This window comes from Nerophis lumbriciformis, linkage group LG21 (assembly GCF_033978685.3).
Source record: "Nerophis lumbriciformis linkage group LG21, RoL_Nlum_v2.1, whole genome shotgun sequence".
Lineage (NCBI taxonomy): Eukaryota > Metazoa > Chordata > Actinopteri > Syngnathiformes > Syngnathidae > Nerophis > Nerophis lumbriciformis.
The window spans coordinates 41,197,616-41,215,000 of record NC_084568.2 but is presented as its reverse complement, the minus strand read 5'-3'; the positions used below and the strand labels follow the sequence as shown (position 1 = coordinate 41,215,000).

The window sequence follows — 17,385 nt, the reverse complement described above, 5'->3', positions numbered from 1 at the left end:
TCTCCGACCTTCCCAGTGGGAGTTACAGGCAGTTTTGTAGTTTTTTGTCTTCCGAGGAGCAGTTTTTTGTCAGTTTTATTAAAAAATTGCTGTAGAGCACAATTTTTGGATTTGGGGTTAGGTTTTTTCATTAGATCACAGTTTTAGCCAGTCCTGATGTGTGTGTTAAGTTTGGTGAGTTTTGAAGCATGTTAAGGGGGTAAAATTATAGCTCAAAGAGGCAAAAGTGACTGTTTTTGGTACTTTTTTGTCTTGAAGGGGGAATTGCCAACTTCCTGGTGATTTTAGCCCGAAGACATACAATTATGAGAAGTAGGTCTAAGTCAGACCTACCTAGAGGTTTTTGTTTCATGTCTCTCCGACCTTCCTAGTGGGAGTTACAGGCAGTCTGTTTTTTTTTTTTCCTAGGGGGCGCTAGAGCGCAATTTAGATTTTTGGGGTTCGGTTTTTTTATCAAAAGACAATTTTCGCAGGTCCTGATAAGTGTGTCAAAAATGGTGAGTTTTGAAGCATGTTAAGGGGGTAAAATTACAGCTCAAAGAGGCAAAAGTGACTTTTTTTAGTACTTTTTTGTCTTGAAGGGGGAATTGCCAACTTCCTGTTGATTGTAGCCCGAAGATGTACAATTATAAAATGTAGGTCTAAGTCAGACCTACATAGCAGTATTTTTTTCATGTCTCTCCGACCTTCCTAGTGGGAGTTACAGGCAGTGTACTTTTTGTGTTGTTATAGGGGGCGCTAGAGCGCAATTTTAAAATTAGAGGTTCGTTTTCTTTAAAAAAGGCAATTTTCGCAGGTCCTGATGTGTGGGTAAAATTTGGTGAGTTTTGAAGCATGTTAAGGGGGTAAAATTACAGCTCAAAGAGGCAAAAGTGACTTTTTTTAGTACTTTTTTGTCTTGAAGGGGGAATTGCCAACTTCCTGTTGATTGTAGCCCGAAGATGTACAATTATAAAATGTAGGTCTAAGTCAGACCTACATAGCAGTATTTTTTTCATGTCTCTCCGACCTTCCTAGTGGGAGTTACAGGCAGTGTACTTTTTGTGTTTTTATAGGGGGCGCTAGAGCGCAATTTTAATTTTTGAGGTTCGTTTATGAAAAAAAAGGCAATTTTCGCAGGTCCTGATGTGTGGGTCAAATTTGGTGAGTTTGGAAGCATGTTAAGTGGGTCAAATTAGTGCTCAAAGAGGCGGCGGAAGAATAATTATAAAGAACAAGTCCAACAAGACAGGCATCTATTTGTGGTGGTTTTGTCCCAATACTGTTGTCCAGTGATGGTCATAAGTGTCCCAATACTTTTGTCTACTTGTAGTCTGAAGTGTCCCAAGACTTTTGTCTAGTGTACCTACCTTGTCTGCATTGTGTGGGCACGTTAGTGCTTCCTGCTTTGAAGCAGCCATCTTGAAAAAACAGCACCGCAGGAGCATCAGTGCAGCGGGTCTTTGAAGGGTCATAAAATCAAAACCGGAGCAGGTATTACGAATCCCATCTATACTTTTAATCACAAGGGTTTAATCTCTCACCTGTGTTAGTTTGAAGGCGAAACGACAAACGCACTCAGAGGAGATAGATTTTGAAGGAAGGTGACCGGTTTTAACATAAATGTTGTATTGAAGGGGGAATAGAAAATTTCCAGTAGATTTTTGCTGGGGGTTGTCAATTTATGAAATGTAGGTCTAAGTAAGACCTACATAGAGATTTTTGTTTCATGTCTCTCCGACCTTCCCAGTGGGAGTTACAGGCAGTTTTGTAGTTTTTTGTCTTCCGAGGAGCAGTTTTTTGTCAGTTTTATTAAAAAATTGCTGTAGAGCACAATTTTTGGATTTGGGGTTAGGTTTTTTCATTAGATCACAGTTTTAGCCAGTCCTGATGTGTGTGTTAAGTTTGGTGAGTTTTGAAGCATGTTAAGGGGGTCAAATTATAGCTCAAAGAGGCAAAAGTGACTGTTTTTGGTACTTTTTTGTCTTGAAGGGGGAATTGCCAACTTCCTGGTGATTTTAGCCCGAAGACATACAATTATGAGAAGTAGGTCTAAGTCAGACCTACATAGAGGTTTTTGTTTCATGTCTCTCCGACCTTCCTAGTGGGAGTTACAGGCAGTCTGTTTTTTTTTTTTCCTAGGGGGCGCTAGAGCGCAATTTTGATTTTTGGGGTTCGGTTTTTTTATCAAAAGACAATTTTCGCAGGTCCTGATAAGTGTGTCAAAAATGGTGAGTTTTGAAGCATGTTGAGTGGGTCAAATTAGTGTTCGAAGAGGCGGCGGAAGAAAAATAATAATAATAATAATAATAATAATAAAACCTTAGAAATTCAATAGGTCCTTATGTCCCATTGCATAAGGACTCCCTGTGGGAGTCCTTTTGCAATGGGCCGTGCGGGCCCTAATAATAATAATAATAATAAAACCTTAGAAATTCAATAGGTCCTTATGTCCCATTGCATAAGGACTCCCTGTGGGAGTCCTTTTGCAATGGGCCGTGCGGGCCCTAAAAAAGCGTGTGACTGAGGGCTATGACGCATAGACAAACCCTGTGAATCCTAGGCTCTAACAGGTAAAAAGGCCAAAGAATCAGAAGGACAGCGGAGTCCCCAAAAACTGAAAATTCTGTAAAATTCAAAATTGAAAATAACCCAAATTAAGGACAGCGGAGTCCACACAAAAAACGAAAACTCTAAAACTGAAGAGGCCAATATTCTGAAGGACGGCGAAGTCCCCAAAAACTGAAAATTCCGTAAAACGAGTGTGAAAGATGTGAACGCGAGAGTCCATATTAAAGTTGTGAGAAGTAATAGTGGGTTATTGTGGAAGCTCTAGGCAAGACACCTCCACTGGGGGAAAACTACACAGTAGAAGCGACACGTACCACAATAATAAATTAAACCACTATCTTACAACAAAGACAAAAGTAATCCTTATAAATTCGGCTCTGTAGGGGACAACGGATTACTCCAAATTCTCAAAATGGGAAAAGTGGCAAGTAAACCAAAGGTCAGTCCAAAAGACGAGTTAAAATGTAAAGACTGGAAAGCAGTAGAAAAAACAAATCCAGACTTACTGAAATTTCTCGATGACTGGATCTCAAAACATGAATTTACCGGACGCCTCAAAGTAGGTGATGTATTAAAACTGCGGGAATCAATAATACAAAAATGCTGACAGCCGAGGACGGACATCAAGTACCTCAACGCAGATAAAACAGACAGGGCGAAATCACGAGTGCCAGCACATTTCCATTCTGAATAATCATGTATTGTGTCTACTGGGGGTGCTTGCATTGCCCCTCCCTTCAAAAACAGCCTCGGTGATGTTAACTAGGAACCTCCCGAATAAATAGAGGAGCATGTGGGACTGTACCTTAGAGCGTAGGGTGATACTGTAACTGAGTGTACAGCCCAATACGTCTCTCCTCATGAGCAAAATTCAACTCTGTCTCTGCCTGATTCCTTCTTCTTGTCTTGTGTAATAGATAGTTCGGTGTTTGAACCTGACACTTACCCTGGATAGATAAATCTTAAATAAATATATAAATGCATTTCAATTAGGAAGTAAATGTTTGCATACTACGGGAACAGGAAGTAGGTGTGTGCTAGTGAGTGATTTGATCAATAAATAGTTAATATATTGTTACACGTTTTTGTTCCTGCTTGGTCTACACAAGAAACAAACTAAGTTTTATCAGACCGTTGACGTTTGCGAACATGATGCTGATTGGACAAAATGTGCGGGAAAGTTCCGGGCATTGGACAAAGTTACGAGGCCGTGCATAACTCACATTGAAAGTAAATTATTTTCTTCTTTTTTGTTCACATCTTAATGAACAGGTTGCATTAACATTTATTAAAGTGTATGAAATTAGTGTTAAAACAAACATACTCGATTATTTACTTAAATATGATTATAAATATGTCACGTTTCCCTTTACTTCATAGTGTAAGTAGAGATTTGCTGATTCATATAAGATAATCATTACCATCATATTCATACATTATCATCAGAATTATTATTGTAATTAAGTAAATATTAGTTAGGGGATTAAGCATCCTCTGTATTTAAAAGCGAGGGATGCCTCAGTTTCAAACTTTAATCAGGGGTCCTTGAATGCACCACAGTGATGTGCTATGAGATGCAAAAGTGAAACTTAAACATAACTTTGTCCTTCTCTGCCACAAATACATTTATTACATTTGTACTTTCCTGCGATCATCTCATCCTGGTTCCTAAGTCTTAGTGCTGTGTGTGAATGCACAAATGTGAGCTTTGATGACATTATGACGTCTGTGTTGAGTGAACAGTGAACTTGCTGGCTTTGTGCGACCAAAAGGAATGAATCATTTTGCATTTTTGCAAGTGGTTGCAGGTCGCGTTTAATCCACATTCCTAATTTCATTCAAATAACTTCATTATTCAACTTTGACAGATTGATTTCATCGTGCCTTTTCATGACGTCTTATTTTATAAATGACGGACTTAAATGACATAATAAAAACCTCCAATCTTTACAAAAGCCCAGGTCAGGAATCTTGTGGCTCCCCCTAGTGGTTGTGGCCCTAAACAACAGCATGGAGTGTTTATGCCAGCTCAGACTGCATGACACTATGGAGGTAGAATCACAAATAGTGTGTGTGTGTGTGTGTGTGTGTGTGTGTGTGTGTGTGTGTGTGTGTGTGTGTGTGTGTGTGTGTGTGTGTGTGTGTGTGTGTGTGTGTGTGTGTGTGTGTGTGTGTGTGTGTGTGTGTGTGTGATGAGCTGTTTAAAAAAGTATAATGTTGAACAAACCAACATTTGCATAAACCAAACAAATTGTCATGTCAATAGAATTAAAAAGTTGAAAATGGTGTTGCGTTATGACCAGTTGTTCCTCCCAGGTAATTCAAGTCGCAGGTCGCTCCCAAGCTCTTTACGACACTTAAAGCTGAGTAGAAAAACCACCATAGACAGAATAGGTATTTTGTAATATATTTGCAAAGCTTTGTAAATACATTGAGACCAGTCCAGCATAGAACATTCAATCGCGTCGCCAAGATGGTCTGCCCCCCTTGAAAAACTCTCTCCCCTCTTAAGTCTCTCTCCCTCCCACCCTCGCAGTCATGTCCCTCCAGCCCAAAACACATGCCCATTGTCCTCCGCACCTGGACATGAGGATAGATAAGAGAAAGGAGTATCTCTCTTTCTTACATTCCTCACTCAAGGTTAGCACACAGTATTTGCAGACAACCAAAAGACCACAATTGGAAGAAAAACACTAGCTGTTTTGTAATATGATTATGAAATAAAAGAAGTAACACTTAAATACGGATATATGTAAATATCTGCCTCCGACAATGGCCTGTTTAAGGTCCACTTATCAAAGATGAAAAGTAACATCCATCTGTGAATAATGGCGATTAAACACAACAGACAAAATACGATTAATTAAGCTACTCAGTGGCCTAGTGGTTAGAGTGTCCGCCCTGAGATCGGTAGGTTGTGAGTTCAAACCCCGGCCGAGTCATACCAAAGACTACAAAAATGGGACCCATTACCTCCCTGCTTGGCACTCAGCATCAAGGGTTGGAATTGGGGGTTAAATCACCAGAAATAATTCCCGGGCGCGGCACCGCTGCTGCCCACTGCTCCCCTCACCTCCCAGGGGGTGGAACAAGGGGATGGGTCAAATGCAGAGGACAAATTTCACCACACCTAGTGTGTGTGTGACAATCATTGGTACTTTAACTTTAATTAAACGTTTAATATTTGAATCCTTTGATGGCCCTATACTCCATTATTAACGACACTTGCAGTAAAGTTTCATGCCTGTCATTTATGACTTAACAAGATCATTTTGCTTGTCAAACATACAAAGTTGAAACACTTCAATGCATAGATAAATATAATGGATGGGCTTATTATTGATGGGTAGTCCTGGTGGACAGTCTGCCCCTCTGCCATGTTTTTCAACCAATCCTGCTCACATTTGACATTCCTGTGCTTGCCAGTGTGCTAAAGGTGTGTACCGAGTTAGCACCTCAGCAACAAGTGCTAACATAATAGCACAGGTAAACCAGTTGCTTTGCAGTTGTTTTGTGTGTCGTAGTTAAGGAGGACAAGAGTTCCACCAAAGTGTTTGACACACCCAACCAGGGGCGCCGCTAAGGATTTTGGGCCCCATGAAAAGAATCTTTAAAGGGCCCCCAACACAGTGTCATTATTTTTTCTGTATTAAAATTTCATCATCATTAGGGGCCTCTCTGGGCCCGCCTCCATCATGGGCCCCTAGAATCCGTCTCCTTACCCCCCCTTTTCGGCGCCCCTGCACCCAACAGCAAAGAAACATGCCAACATCTCAGTGTTTGTCTTTTAGCCATGAAACTAGTCCTTTGAAACACTCACTTCCTGGTCTTGTGTTGCCAGCTGCGGCCGTGTGACTTTAACGTCAGCGAAGGATTCTGTCGGGCAGGACTGGGTGTGTCATTAATTATGTAAACGAGGCACGTTAAATGTCAGCAATTAGCTAAGGCGCGTCCGTTCCGTGGTAGACTTATGGTTTCTCTTTGCCTTCTCTCACACAGCTGTACATTCCCATGTCTCCTGATCACACAAAGCCAATTGATACTCTTTTTAAATGCTGGAGTCTTGGATGGCAGATAACTTTTTACGCTTTAACCAGGACAAAACTCAAGTTTTAGTCATTGGCACTGAAAAAGAAACACATATCTATAGAGGCCCTATTATGCAAAAACACTTTTTTTTTGGCCCCCGTCTATGGAATGGCTTCATGTTTCTAAGAGCAGGCTTAAGGAAAAACAAACATCAAAATGACAGCAGGTCAATGGCTTTTTGGGGGGGAAAGAAACTAGTCACTATAATTCATTACTTCATTTTTCTAAAACAGCCTCTTAACTTCACCTAACCTGTATTTCCATTACAGCAGAAATGGTAATTGGGTCATACCTGTATAGCGCTTTTCTACCTTCAAGGTACTCAAAGCGCTTTGACGCTATTTCCACATTCACCCATTCACACACACATTTACACACTGATGGCGGGAGCTGCCATGCAAGGCCCTAACCAGCAGCCATCAGGAGCAAGGGTCAAGTGTCTTGCTCAAGGACACAACGGTCGTGACTAGGTTGGTAGAAGGCGGGGATTGAACCAGGAACCCTCAGGTTGCTGGCATTGCCACTCTCCCAACTGCGCCACGCCGTCCCCATAATCATGTAATTAAAACAAATTCAAAGGTGACTACACCCAATCTTTTTTAATTGTATTACCGTATTTTCCGCACTATTAGCCGCACCTAAAAACCACAAATTTACTCAAAAGCTGACAGTGCGGCTTTTAACCCGGTGCGCTTTATATATGGATTCATATTACGATTCATTTTCATAAAGTTTCGATCTCGCAACTTCGGTAAACAGCCGCCATCTTTTTTCCCGGTAGAACAGGAAGCGCTTCTTCTTCTACGCAAGCAACCGCCAAGGTAAGCACCCGCCCCCATAGAACAGGAAGCGCTTCTTCTTCTACTGTAAGCAACCACCCGCCCGCGTAGAAGAAGAAAAAGCGCGCGGATATACCGTACGTTTCATTTCCTTTGTGTGTTTACATCTGTAAAGACCACAAAATGGCTCCTACTAAGCGTCAGGGATCCGGTTCATGAAAAGACGCAATCTCTCCATCCGCACACGGATTACTATTTCACAGCAACTGATATTCCTGTGAACCGCACTGTGGATACAACGGGAGCACGTACGGTGAATATTCGCACCACAGGGAATGAGAAGTCATCCTTCACTGTGGTTCTAGCTTGCCATGCTAATGGCCAGAAACTTCCACCCATGGTGATATTCAAAAGGAAGACCTTGCCAAAAGAGACCTTTCCAGCCGGCGTCATCATAAAAGCTAACTCGAAAGGATGGATGAAGAAAAGATGAGCGAGTGGTTAAGGTAAGTTTAAGTTTACGCAAAGAGGCCGGGTGGCTTTTTTCACGCAGCTCTGTCCATGTTGATATACGTATGTTTGTGATTGCACATTTGCGTACATTTTTGGAGTGAACAGAGTTGTTAGAACGCTGGTTTTTAATATATTATTAAAGTTTGACTGACCTATCTGACTGTTTTTTTGACATTCCTTTAGCGCAGTTAGATGCGGCTTACAACACCGGGCGGCTTATAGGTGGACAAAGTTTTGAAATATGCCGTTCATTGAAGGCGCGGCTTTTAACCCAGGGCACCTTATGGTGCGGAAAATACGGTAACTTGAAAAATTGAACTTAATTAGTTCATTATAGCTGACTTTTAAGTTTGTTTTGACATGAAACATTCCAGGGCTGGGTCAGGCTAGCATATAAAAGGACGGCTGGTTGTTGTCCTCGGTACCAAGTATCTTCGCTGCAAAGGTAACACGACACAACTTTACTAACTTTGACATTTTGAATACAACAGTGTGTCTTTCATTGCACAGATGGCATTTTCTCATCGCGTCTTCTTCCTCCTGTGTGGAATCGGTGGAGTGTTTGGTTGGTAGCTGTGACACTTTTGCCAAATAGTTCCTGTTTGTTTTTCACTTCAAACAACAATTGTGTTGCAGGTGGGTGTCCTAATCTCTGGACTCAATTTGGACCAAACTGTTATATCTACCAAAACGTTCTCAAGTCTTTTGAGGATGCAGAGGTACGGAAGGATTTCAGGCCCTAAACCGTGCCTATAAGAGTGTTAAATTGAGTGATGCTGTTTTGCAGACTGCCTGCATCGCTCTTGATCCTGCAGCCTACCTGGTGTCCATCTCCACTGATGATGAAAACACAGAAGTTACAAATCTGATTACCAGCGCAGACCCCTGGATAGGACTCAATGACATTGCCACGGTGTGACCACTAGCACATTGAACTGAAGGGGAAGGGTGGGTGGAGGCGGGACTGGGTGGTGGTCTGAGGTCAAGCTGCTGTGTGGTGGGCTTTCAGTGGTGACTCTGCAAGCACCTGTGGCTATCTGGTCTCTGGCTAGGCTGCTTTCACCAACACTCTTGGCTTTGAGATGCCATGCTATGAATGGTCTGCCGGGTTTGCCCTGCCTTGGTCTCCACATCTGTGCCAAGGGTCTTTTCGAGGCCGTGAGGGTGTTTGTCTTTAGGGTGTGTGTAGCCTATTGCTGCATCTGCTTTCATTGGTGTCCCGTCTGTCTAGTCCAGGGTGCGCAGGGTGGACTAGAATAGTCCCCAGCTAATATGTTCCAGCACTGCATCACTGCTGCCAACACAACAGTTACACTCCTTTAAGGGTGCACATACCAAGCAAGGCAGCGTCTCTTTTTCAAAAGTGACTTAATGAAATGTGATTGTCTTCCAGGACGGTACCTTTGTTTGGACTGTTGGATCCACAACCTATCCCCTCCTATCCTTTGCCGACGGACTGCCTCAATTCCCGAATGGAAAGAAAGACTGTGTGTACATTGCACAAACTGGTATGAATAACAAAATCTTGTTCACTGCACCTGATTGGGAGAAGATTTCACAAGTTGTTTTGTTTTCTCACAGATGGAAAGTGGTACGCTGCCAACTGCAATTTGCTGAAGCCATATGTTTGCAAGAGACCAAAGTAATCTATGACTCTGTGTGCCACATATTGGCCAATAAGCTTTTTCGATCTGTCCTAAGGAACTTTCCAAATACGCTTTTACCGACTTAAACGTTCAATGCTATTGAATAAATGCTTTCTGAAACAAGAGCGTGGGGGGTGGAGTCTGCAGACGAGCGCTTGTCAGTGACGGTGGAGGACAGACAAACAAGATTTTTACAACAAAGTTCAGTAGAAAATGTCCTTTTTATGGGACATTTGTGCGTTTGTTTTCTTGTTTGGCTGTGTTGTGTGTCGCATTTTTGCTGTGTTTGTGCTTGATGGCAAACATGCCAAGGAGGTCATGGTTGGGATATAAACATACTCTTGATGTTCAATGTTTCATTGTTCATTTACACTCTGGCTGTCTCATTCAATAAAAAGCTATAAAATGTTTGTCTCTCGTGATATCCTGGTGTATTTTCCTCCACAGTCTCATTTCTATCCTACTCTTTGAGTTTGTCTGCAAACTGTATCAGAATTGATTTGCAGCAGAATTGATCAGTATCAGAATGTGTTTTTTGAAAATGTACACTGTAGTGTATATCTTGAAGACAAACATGACCGCCTTTTTGTTTCCGACCCTTTCAAAAGCAAAGAATGCGATGTTTAAGAGGCTAAAAGTTGACGTTGTGGAAAGATGATATCAAGAATGCCAGAACTTATGTGACGGATGCCAGCTGGTGAAGCTGTGCGGCGTATAAAACATGCTTTTGGAAATAAACGTTGAGGATCATTCCAAATCAATTGATGACATTGTTATTGAACTAGCATGGAAACAATCACAGAGCCACTTGCTGTCTTTGGGTGGCTGTGTTATGTCAACATTTAAGGAAACCTTTGTTAACTTGTTATATTAACTTCAATAGCCCTGATTTAAATCAACACAACGTGTGGTTGTACAGCCAGTTTAGCCTCCCTATTATTGCCTTCACCGTCTCAATAAGGGGTAGTCAACTACATGTTGAATAGGTCCAGTTAAAGAACATTTCCTGAAGGTCTTGGGTGGTGCTGGAGGTTGGTGATGATTTAAAGACTTACAGCCTAAAATAGGTCTTCAACAAGTGACTGTCCAATCAGAATCGAGAATGTGTGAATTCAAAAACATTTCAATATTTACTGTCACAATAATTGATTTTTATCTTTCAGTAAAAGAAAGTCTCCGTGTGAAAATAAACCGGTGAAATGTAGCAGCAGCCTGAGTTTACCTTGCTCTGTGCAGCTACCCAAGAGTAATTGCTCTTTTTACAGGTGTGTCTAGTTTGCAAACATTTACTTTCACGGCTTGGTGGAGGAACTGCTCCTGTGGGGAATCAATCATCTCCCACCATTTGTATCCAGGTAATGAACATGTGACACTGCTTCTTTAATGGTTTCTTAAAAGGATTTGTGTTCATCATTCACAGTCCTTATGTAAGACAAGAACACCTGTTGTTGTTTTTATGCATTTTAACTAGTAAATAAATGGTTCAAAAGTTTGCTTACAATAGAAACTATGGAAGTCGCTCTACTCTGCCTATAAAAGCCCTAAAAAACATTCAAACCCCTACATTAAGTGTTTAAATACACACTGTAAGTACACAACACAAAAGCAGTGAAGTTGTCACGTTGTGTACTCAGTGGCCTAGTGGTTAGAGTGTCCGCCCTGAGATCGGTAGGTTGTGGGTTCAAACCCCGGCCGAGTCATACCAAAGACTATAAAAATGGGACCCATTACCTCCCTGCTTGGCACTCAGTATCAAGGGTTGGAATTGGGGGTTAAATCACCAAAAATGATTCCCGGGCGTGGCCACCGCTGCTGCCCACTGCTCCCCTCACCTCCCAGGGGGTGATCAAGGGTGATGGGTCAAATGCAGAGAATAATTTCGCCACACCTAGTGTGTGTGTGACAATCATTGGTACTTTAACTTTAACTTTTAACTTTAACTTTAAATGGTAAATAAAAACAGACACCAATTTTCAAATCTTTTTCAACTTATATTCAATTGAATGGACTGCAAAGACAAGATATTTAATGTTCACACTGGTAAACTTTGTTATTTGCAAATATTCGCTCATTTGGAATTTGATGCCTGCACGAAAAAGCTGGCAGAGGTGGCAAAAAAGACTGAGAAAGTTGAGGAATGCTCATCAAAGACTTATTTGGAACATCCCACAGGTGAACAGGCTAATTGGGAACAGGTGGGTGCCATGATTGGGTATAAAAGCAGCTTCCATGAAATGCTCCGTCTTTCACAAACAAGGACGGGGCGAGGGTCACCACTTTGTCAACAAATGCCCGAACAAATTGTTTAAGAACAACATTTCTCAGCCAGCTATTGCAAGGAATTTAGGGATTTCACCATCTATGGTCCATAATATCATCAAAAGGTTCAGAGAATCTGGAGAAATCACTGCACGTAAGCGGCACTGCCCGTGACTTTCGATCCCTCAGGCGGTACTGTATCAAAAAGCGACATAAGTCTGTAAAGGATATCACCACATCGGCTCAAGAACACTTCATAAAACCACTGTCAGTAACTTCAGCTCCACGCTACATCTGTAAGTGCAAGTTAAAACTTTACTATGCAAAGCCAAAGCCATTTATCAACAACACCCAGAAATGCCGCCGGCTTCGCTGGGCTTGAGCTCATCTAAGATGGACTGATGCAAAGTGGAAAAGTGTTCTGTGGTCTGACGAGTCCACATTTCAAATTGTTTTTGGAAACTGTGGACGTAGTGTGCTCCGGACCAAAGAGGGAAATAACCATCCCAAAAGCCACCCGTACACCGAAACCCAGCAGCAAGGCACTGGTAAGGAGCTGATCAGTTTTTACTGCCAGCAGCCAGGACATAGCGCTTCTTTGTGCTCGCCACGAAAATCCAAGCTAATTGGGGCCTGTTATTCACACCGTGCTGAATCTATGAACATTAAGGGAAGGTGCCAGCGTTTCAAAAGTGTGACTGTTAATGGTGAACCAGTATCTGCTCTGGTAGACTCTGGTATCTTCCTGTCGCAAAATCAAAGGGATTTAGTGCAAATGGGCATGGTGGACTTCAAAAGGGTGGAGGACATTTTGATGTGGACAAGGACAAACACTCCTACCAGTCTTCCTCTCAGGGAATAAAACACACTGGTCAATCCCAAATTCTTTTGGATGACATATGTTGAGTAAAAAGGAGACAAATTAGTACTTGGCTAAATTTTACTAAAGCTTTAGGAGACCAGCCCTTACAACGCAACCATAGCATCGCCAAGAGAGGTCTAAACTCAAGCAAAAAGAGTCAGTTTATGTAGAGCAAAATCAGCCCCTCACGCCCAGAAAGAAATGCAGCTGCTACTTCAAAACAGATAAAGAACTGGCCAAAACGGCTCTGTGAGCCGACAAACAGGAGCCCTCAAGACAAAACAAAGAGTTTCCTAGCGGACATAAGAAAAAAAAAACAAAGAGTTCACATGGGAAGATATTAGCTGATTTAAACATGACTATGGATTAAGAAAGAACACTTACAAATATCTCATTCTCACACTACTCGACTGTGGATGTTACAGTTGTTGTGGACAAACAATCCTAGCCACTAACTGTGGGAGTGGTGGACAGTCTGCCGGTGGCAACCATCTTAGAATGGGACTTACCACTGTTATTGGACGTGCTGATGGAAGAACACACTTGTCAGGTCCTGTGGTCACACAAGTCCGGGTCAGAGCGAGGGCTGGGGCTAGTCAGGACAAGTGAGGCGTGAAGGAACCCTCTTGCTCCAAACCCTTCTCCACCCGGGACAGCAGTTTATTTGAAGAGGCTACAAAAGGCCAGCGGAAGTCATGCCGACATCGGCGCTTTGAGAAGGGTCTGCAAGCAGAGGAGTCAGACCTAAAAGAGACATTCAACCAGGACGTATATGGGAGGTACTGAAGGACATTCTGGCTTTGCAAAAGAGGGATTGGACTCTTCAACCCTTGTTTAAAAAGGTGGGTGAGGTTGAGAAGGTGCAAAGAAACTGGAGGTACCGGGAACGTTGTTGATAGCTTATTTTACACTTGGCACATACCGTACCCTTGGGCAGGATATTTAGGCCACTACAAATCCTACTGAGATGAGATTCAGCACCTCCAAGTCCGAGTCCATGGTTCTCGCCCGGAAAAGGGTGGAGTGCCATCTCGGGGTTGGGGAGGAGACCCTGTCCCAAGTGGAGGAGTTCAACTACCTCACAGTCTTGTTCACAAGTGAGGGAAGAGTGGATCGTGAGATCAACAGGCGGACGCTGTATCGATGGTGAAGAAGGAGCTGAGCCGGAAGGCAAAGCTCTCAATTTACCGGTCAATCTACGTTCTCATCCTCACCTATGGTCATGAGCTTTGGGTTATGACCGAAAGGACAAGATCACGAGTACAAGCGGCCAAAATGAGTTTCCTCTGCCGGGTGGCGGGGCTCTCCCTTAGAGATAGGGTGAGAAGCTCTGCCATCCGGGAGGAACTCAAAGTAAAGCTGCTGCTCCTCCACATGGAGAGGAGCCAGATGAGGTGGTTCGGGCATCTGGTCAGGATGCCACCTGAACGCCTTCCTAAGGAGGTGTTTAGGACACATTTGACCGGTAGGAGGCCACGGTGAAGACCCAGGACACGTCAGGTGGACTATGTCTCCAGGTTGACCTGGGAACGCCTCGGGATCTCCCGGGAAGAGCTGGACGAAGTGGCTGGGGAGAGGAAAGTCTGGATGGATGGATGGATGGATGGAAATCCTACTTACGAGTGAGCTCTAGGTTTCATCGGCCAGTACGCAGATGTACAGACTTTTTGCAAGACCTGTCCCACATGCCAGAGTCTTGTATTATCCATAAAGCAGGGAGTTCGACCTCGAGACAGAGCACCGTGCCTTGACCTGGATGAACTCCTTGAAAGACCGCAACAGCCGCCGTACCCGCTGTTACTTGTGACTACAGCCGTACCAGTTCCAAATTCGACACAGAGCGGGGAAGAACAACGATGTGGCAGACTACCTTTCCAGGTTGCCACACCTGGTCAACCTTGGGGACAAAGCGGATAAAGCGACAACGATATGATAATTATGCAAAAACACTTCTTTTTTTTGGCCCCCGTCTATGGAATGGCTTCATGTTTCTAAGAGCAGGCTTAAGGAAAAACAAACATCAAAATGACAGCAAGTCAATGGCTTTTTTGGGGGGAAAGAAACTAGTCACTATAATTCATTACTTCATTTTTCTAAAACAGCCTCTTAACTTCACCTAACCTGTATTTCCATTACAGCAGAAATGGTAATTGGGTCATACCTGTATAGCGCTTTTCTACCTTCAAGGTGCTCAAAGCGCTTTGATACTATTTCCACATTCACCCATTCACACACACATTGACACACTGATGGCGGGAGCTGCCCTAACCACCACCCATCAGGAGCAAGGGTCAAGTGTCTTGCTCAAGGACACAACGGTCGTGACTAGGTTGGTAGAAGGCGGGGATTGAACCAGGAACCCTCAGGTTTCTGGCACTGCCACTCTCCCAACCTTGCCACGCCGTCCCCATAATCATGTAATTAAAACAAATTCAAAGGTGACTACACCCAATCTTTTTTAATTGTACTAACTTGAAAAATTGAACTTAATTAGTTCATTATAGCTGACTTTTAAGTTTGTTTTGACATGAAACATTCCAGGGCTGGGTCAGGCTAGCATATAAAAGGACGGCTGGTTGTTGTCCTCGGTACCAAGTATCTTCGCTGCAAAGGTAACACGACACAACTTTACTAACTTTGACATTTTGAATACAACAGTGTGTCTTTCATTGCACAGATGGCATTTTCTCATCGCGTCTTCTTCCTCCTGTGTGGAATCGGTGGAGTGTTTGGTTGGTAGCTGTGACACTTTTGCCAAATAGTTCCTGTTTGTTTTTCACTTCAAACAACTATTGTGTTGCAGGTGTGTGTCCTGCTGGCTGGACTCTATTTGAAAAAAACTGTTACATCTACCAAAACGTTCTCAAGTCTTTTGACGATGTAGAGGTACGGAAGGATTACAGGCCCTAAACCGTGCCTATAAGAGTGTTAAATTGAGTGATGCTGTTTTGCAGACTGCCTGCGTTGCTCTTGATCCTGCAGCCCATCTGGTGTCCATCTCCACTGCGGCAGAAAACACAATAGTTAAAGATCTGATTGCCGCCGCAGACCCCTGGATAGCACTCAATGACATTGCCACGGTGTGACCACTAGCACATTGAACTGAAGGGGAAGGGTGGGTGGAGGCGGGACTGGGTGGTGGTGTGAGGTCAAGCTGCTGTGTGGTGGGCTTTCAGTGGTGACTCTGCGAGCACTTGTGGCTATCTGGTCTCTGGCTAGGCTGCTTTCACCAACACTCTTGGCTTTGAGATGCCATGCTATGAATGGTCTGCCGGGTTTGCCCTGCCTTGGTCTCCACATCTGTGCCAAGGGTCTTTTCGAGGCCGTGAGGGTGTTTGTCTTTAGGGTGTGTGTAGCCTATTGCTGCATCTGCTTTCATTGGTGTCCCGTCTGTCTAGTCCAGGGTGCGCAGGGTGGACTAGAATAGTCCCCAGCTAATATGTTCCAGCACTGCATCACTGCTGCCAACACAACAGTTACACTCCTTTAAGGGTGCACATACCAAGCAAGGCAGCGTCTCTTTTTCAAAAGTGACTTAATGAAATGTGATTGTCTTCCAGGACGGTACCTTTGTTTGGACTGATGGATCCACACTCAATCCCCTCCTACCCTTTGCCGACACACTGCCTCAATTCCCGAATGGAAAGGAAGACTATGTGTACATTGCACAAACTGGTATGAATAACAAAATCTTGTTCACTGCACCTGATTGGGATAAGATTTCACAAGTTGTTTTGTTTTCTCACAGATGGAATGTGGTACGCTGATGACTCCACTAAGCTGAGGCCATATGTTTGCAAGAGACCAAAGTAATCTATGACTCTGTGTGCCACATATTGGCCAATAAGCTTTTTCGATCTGTCCTAAGGAACTTTCCAAATACGCTTTTACCGACTTTAACGTTCAATGCTATTGAATAAATGCTTTCTGAAACAAGAGCGTGGGGGGTGGAGTCTGCAGACGAGCGCTTGTCAGTGACGGTGGAGGACAGACAAACAAGATTTTTACAACAAAGTTCAGTAGAAAATGTCCTTTTTATGGGACATTTGTGCGTTTGTTTTCTTGTTTGGCTGTGTTGTTTGTCGCATTTTTGCTGTGTTTGTGCTTGATGGCAAACATGCCAAGGAGGTCATGGTTGGGATATAAACATACTCTTGATGTTCAATGTTTCATTGTTCATTTACACTCTGGCTGTCTCATTCAATAAAAAGCTATAAAATGTTTGTCTGTCGTGATATCCTGGTGTATTTTCCTCCACAGTCTCATTTCTATCCTACTCTTTGAGTCTGTCTGCAAACTGTATCAGAATTGATTTGCAGCAGAATTGATCAGCATCAGAATGTGTTTTTTGAAAATGTACACTGTAGTGTATATCTTGAAGACAAACATGACCGCCTTTTTGTTTCCGACCCTTTCAAAAACAAAGAACGCGATGTTTAAGAGGCTAAAAGCTGACGTTGTGGAAAGATAATATCAAGAATGGCAGAACTTATGTGACGGATGCCAGCTGGTGAAGCTGTGCGGCGTATAAAACATGCTTTTAGAAAATAAACGTTGAGGATCATTCCAAATCAAATGATGACATTGTTATTGAACTAGCATGAAAACAATCACAGAGCCACTTGCTGTCTTTGGGTGGCTGTGTTATGTCAACATTTAAGGAAACCTTTGTTAACTTGTTATATTA

At 43.0% G+C, this 17,385-nt stretch overlaps 2 protein-coding genes across 2 annotated transcripts in view; both read left to right on the top strand.

The window, feature by feature from the left end:
• The window catches only part of LOC133621298 (snaclec 6-like), a 92,371-nt gene extending 77,740 nt beyond the window's left edge, over positions 1-14,631 (top strand). Inside the window, exons 4-9 of the mRNA XM_072915629.1 lie at positions 8,442-8,496; positions 8,568-8,650; positions 8,719-8,844; positions 9,325-9,439; positions 12,553-12,635; positions 14,512-14,631. Coding sequence (XP_072771730.1) covers positions 8,442-8,496; positions 8,568-8,650; positions 8,719-8,844; positions 9,325-9,439; positions 12,553-12,635; positions 14,512-14,631 — 582 coding nt within the window. The remainder of the gene's footprint in view (positions 1-8,441; positions 8,497-8,567; positions 8,651-8,718; positions 8,845-9,324; positions 9,440-12,552; positions 12,636-14,511) is intronic.
• A 654-nt stretch (positions 14,632-15,285) lies between these two features.
• On the top strand, positions 15,286-16,921 carry LOC133621302 (lectin BRA-3-like). Its single transcript, XM_061983330.2, has 6 exons — positions 15,286-15,310; positions 15,376-15,430; positions 15,502-15,584; positions 15,653-15,778; positions 16,259-16,373; positions 16,447-16,921. Exons 2-6 carry the CDS (start codon positions 15,376-15,378, stop codon positions 16,509-16,511), a joined length of 444 nt encoding a protein of 147 aa, XP_061839314.2. The 5' UTR covers positions 15,286-15,310; the 3' UTR covers positions 16,512-16,921.
• The last annotated feature ends 464 nt before the right edge of the window (positions 16,922-17,385 follow it).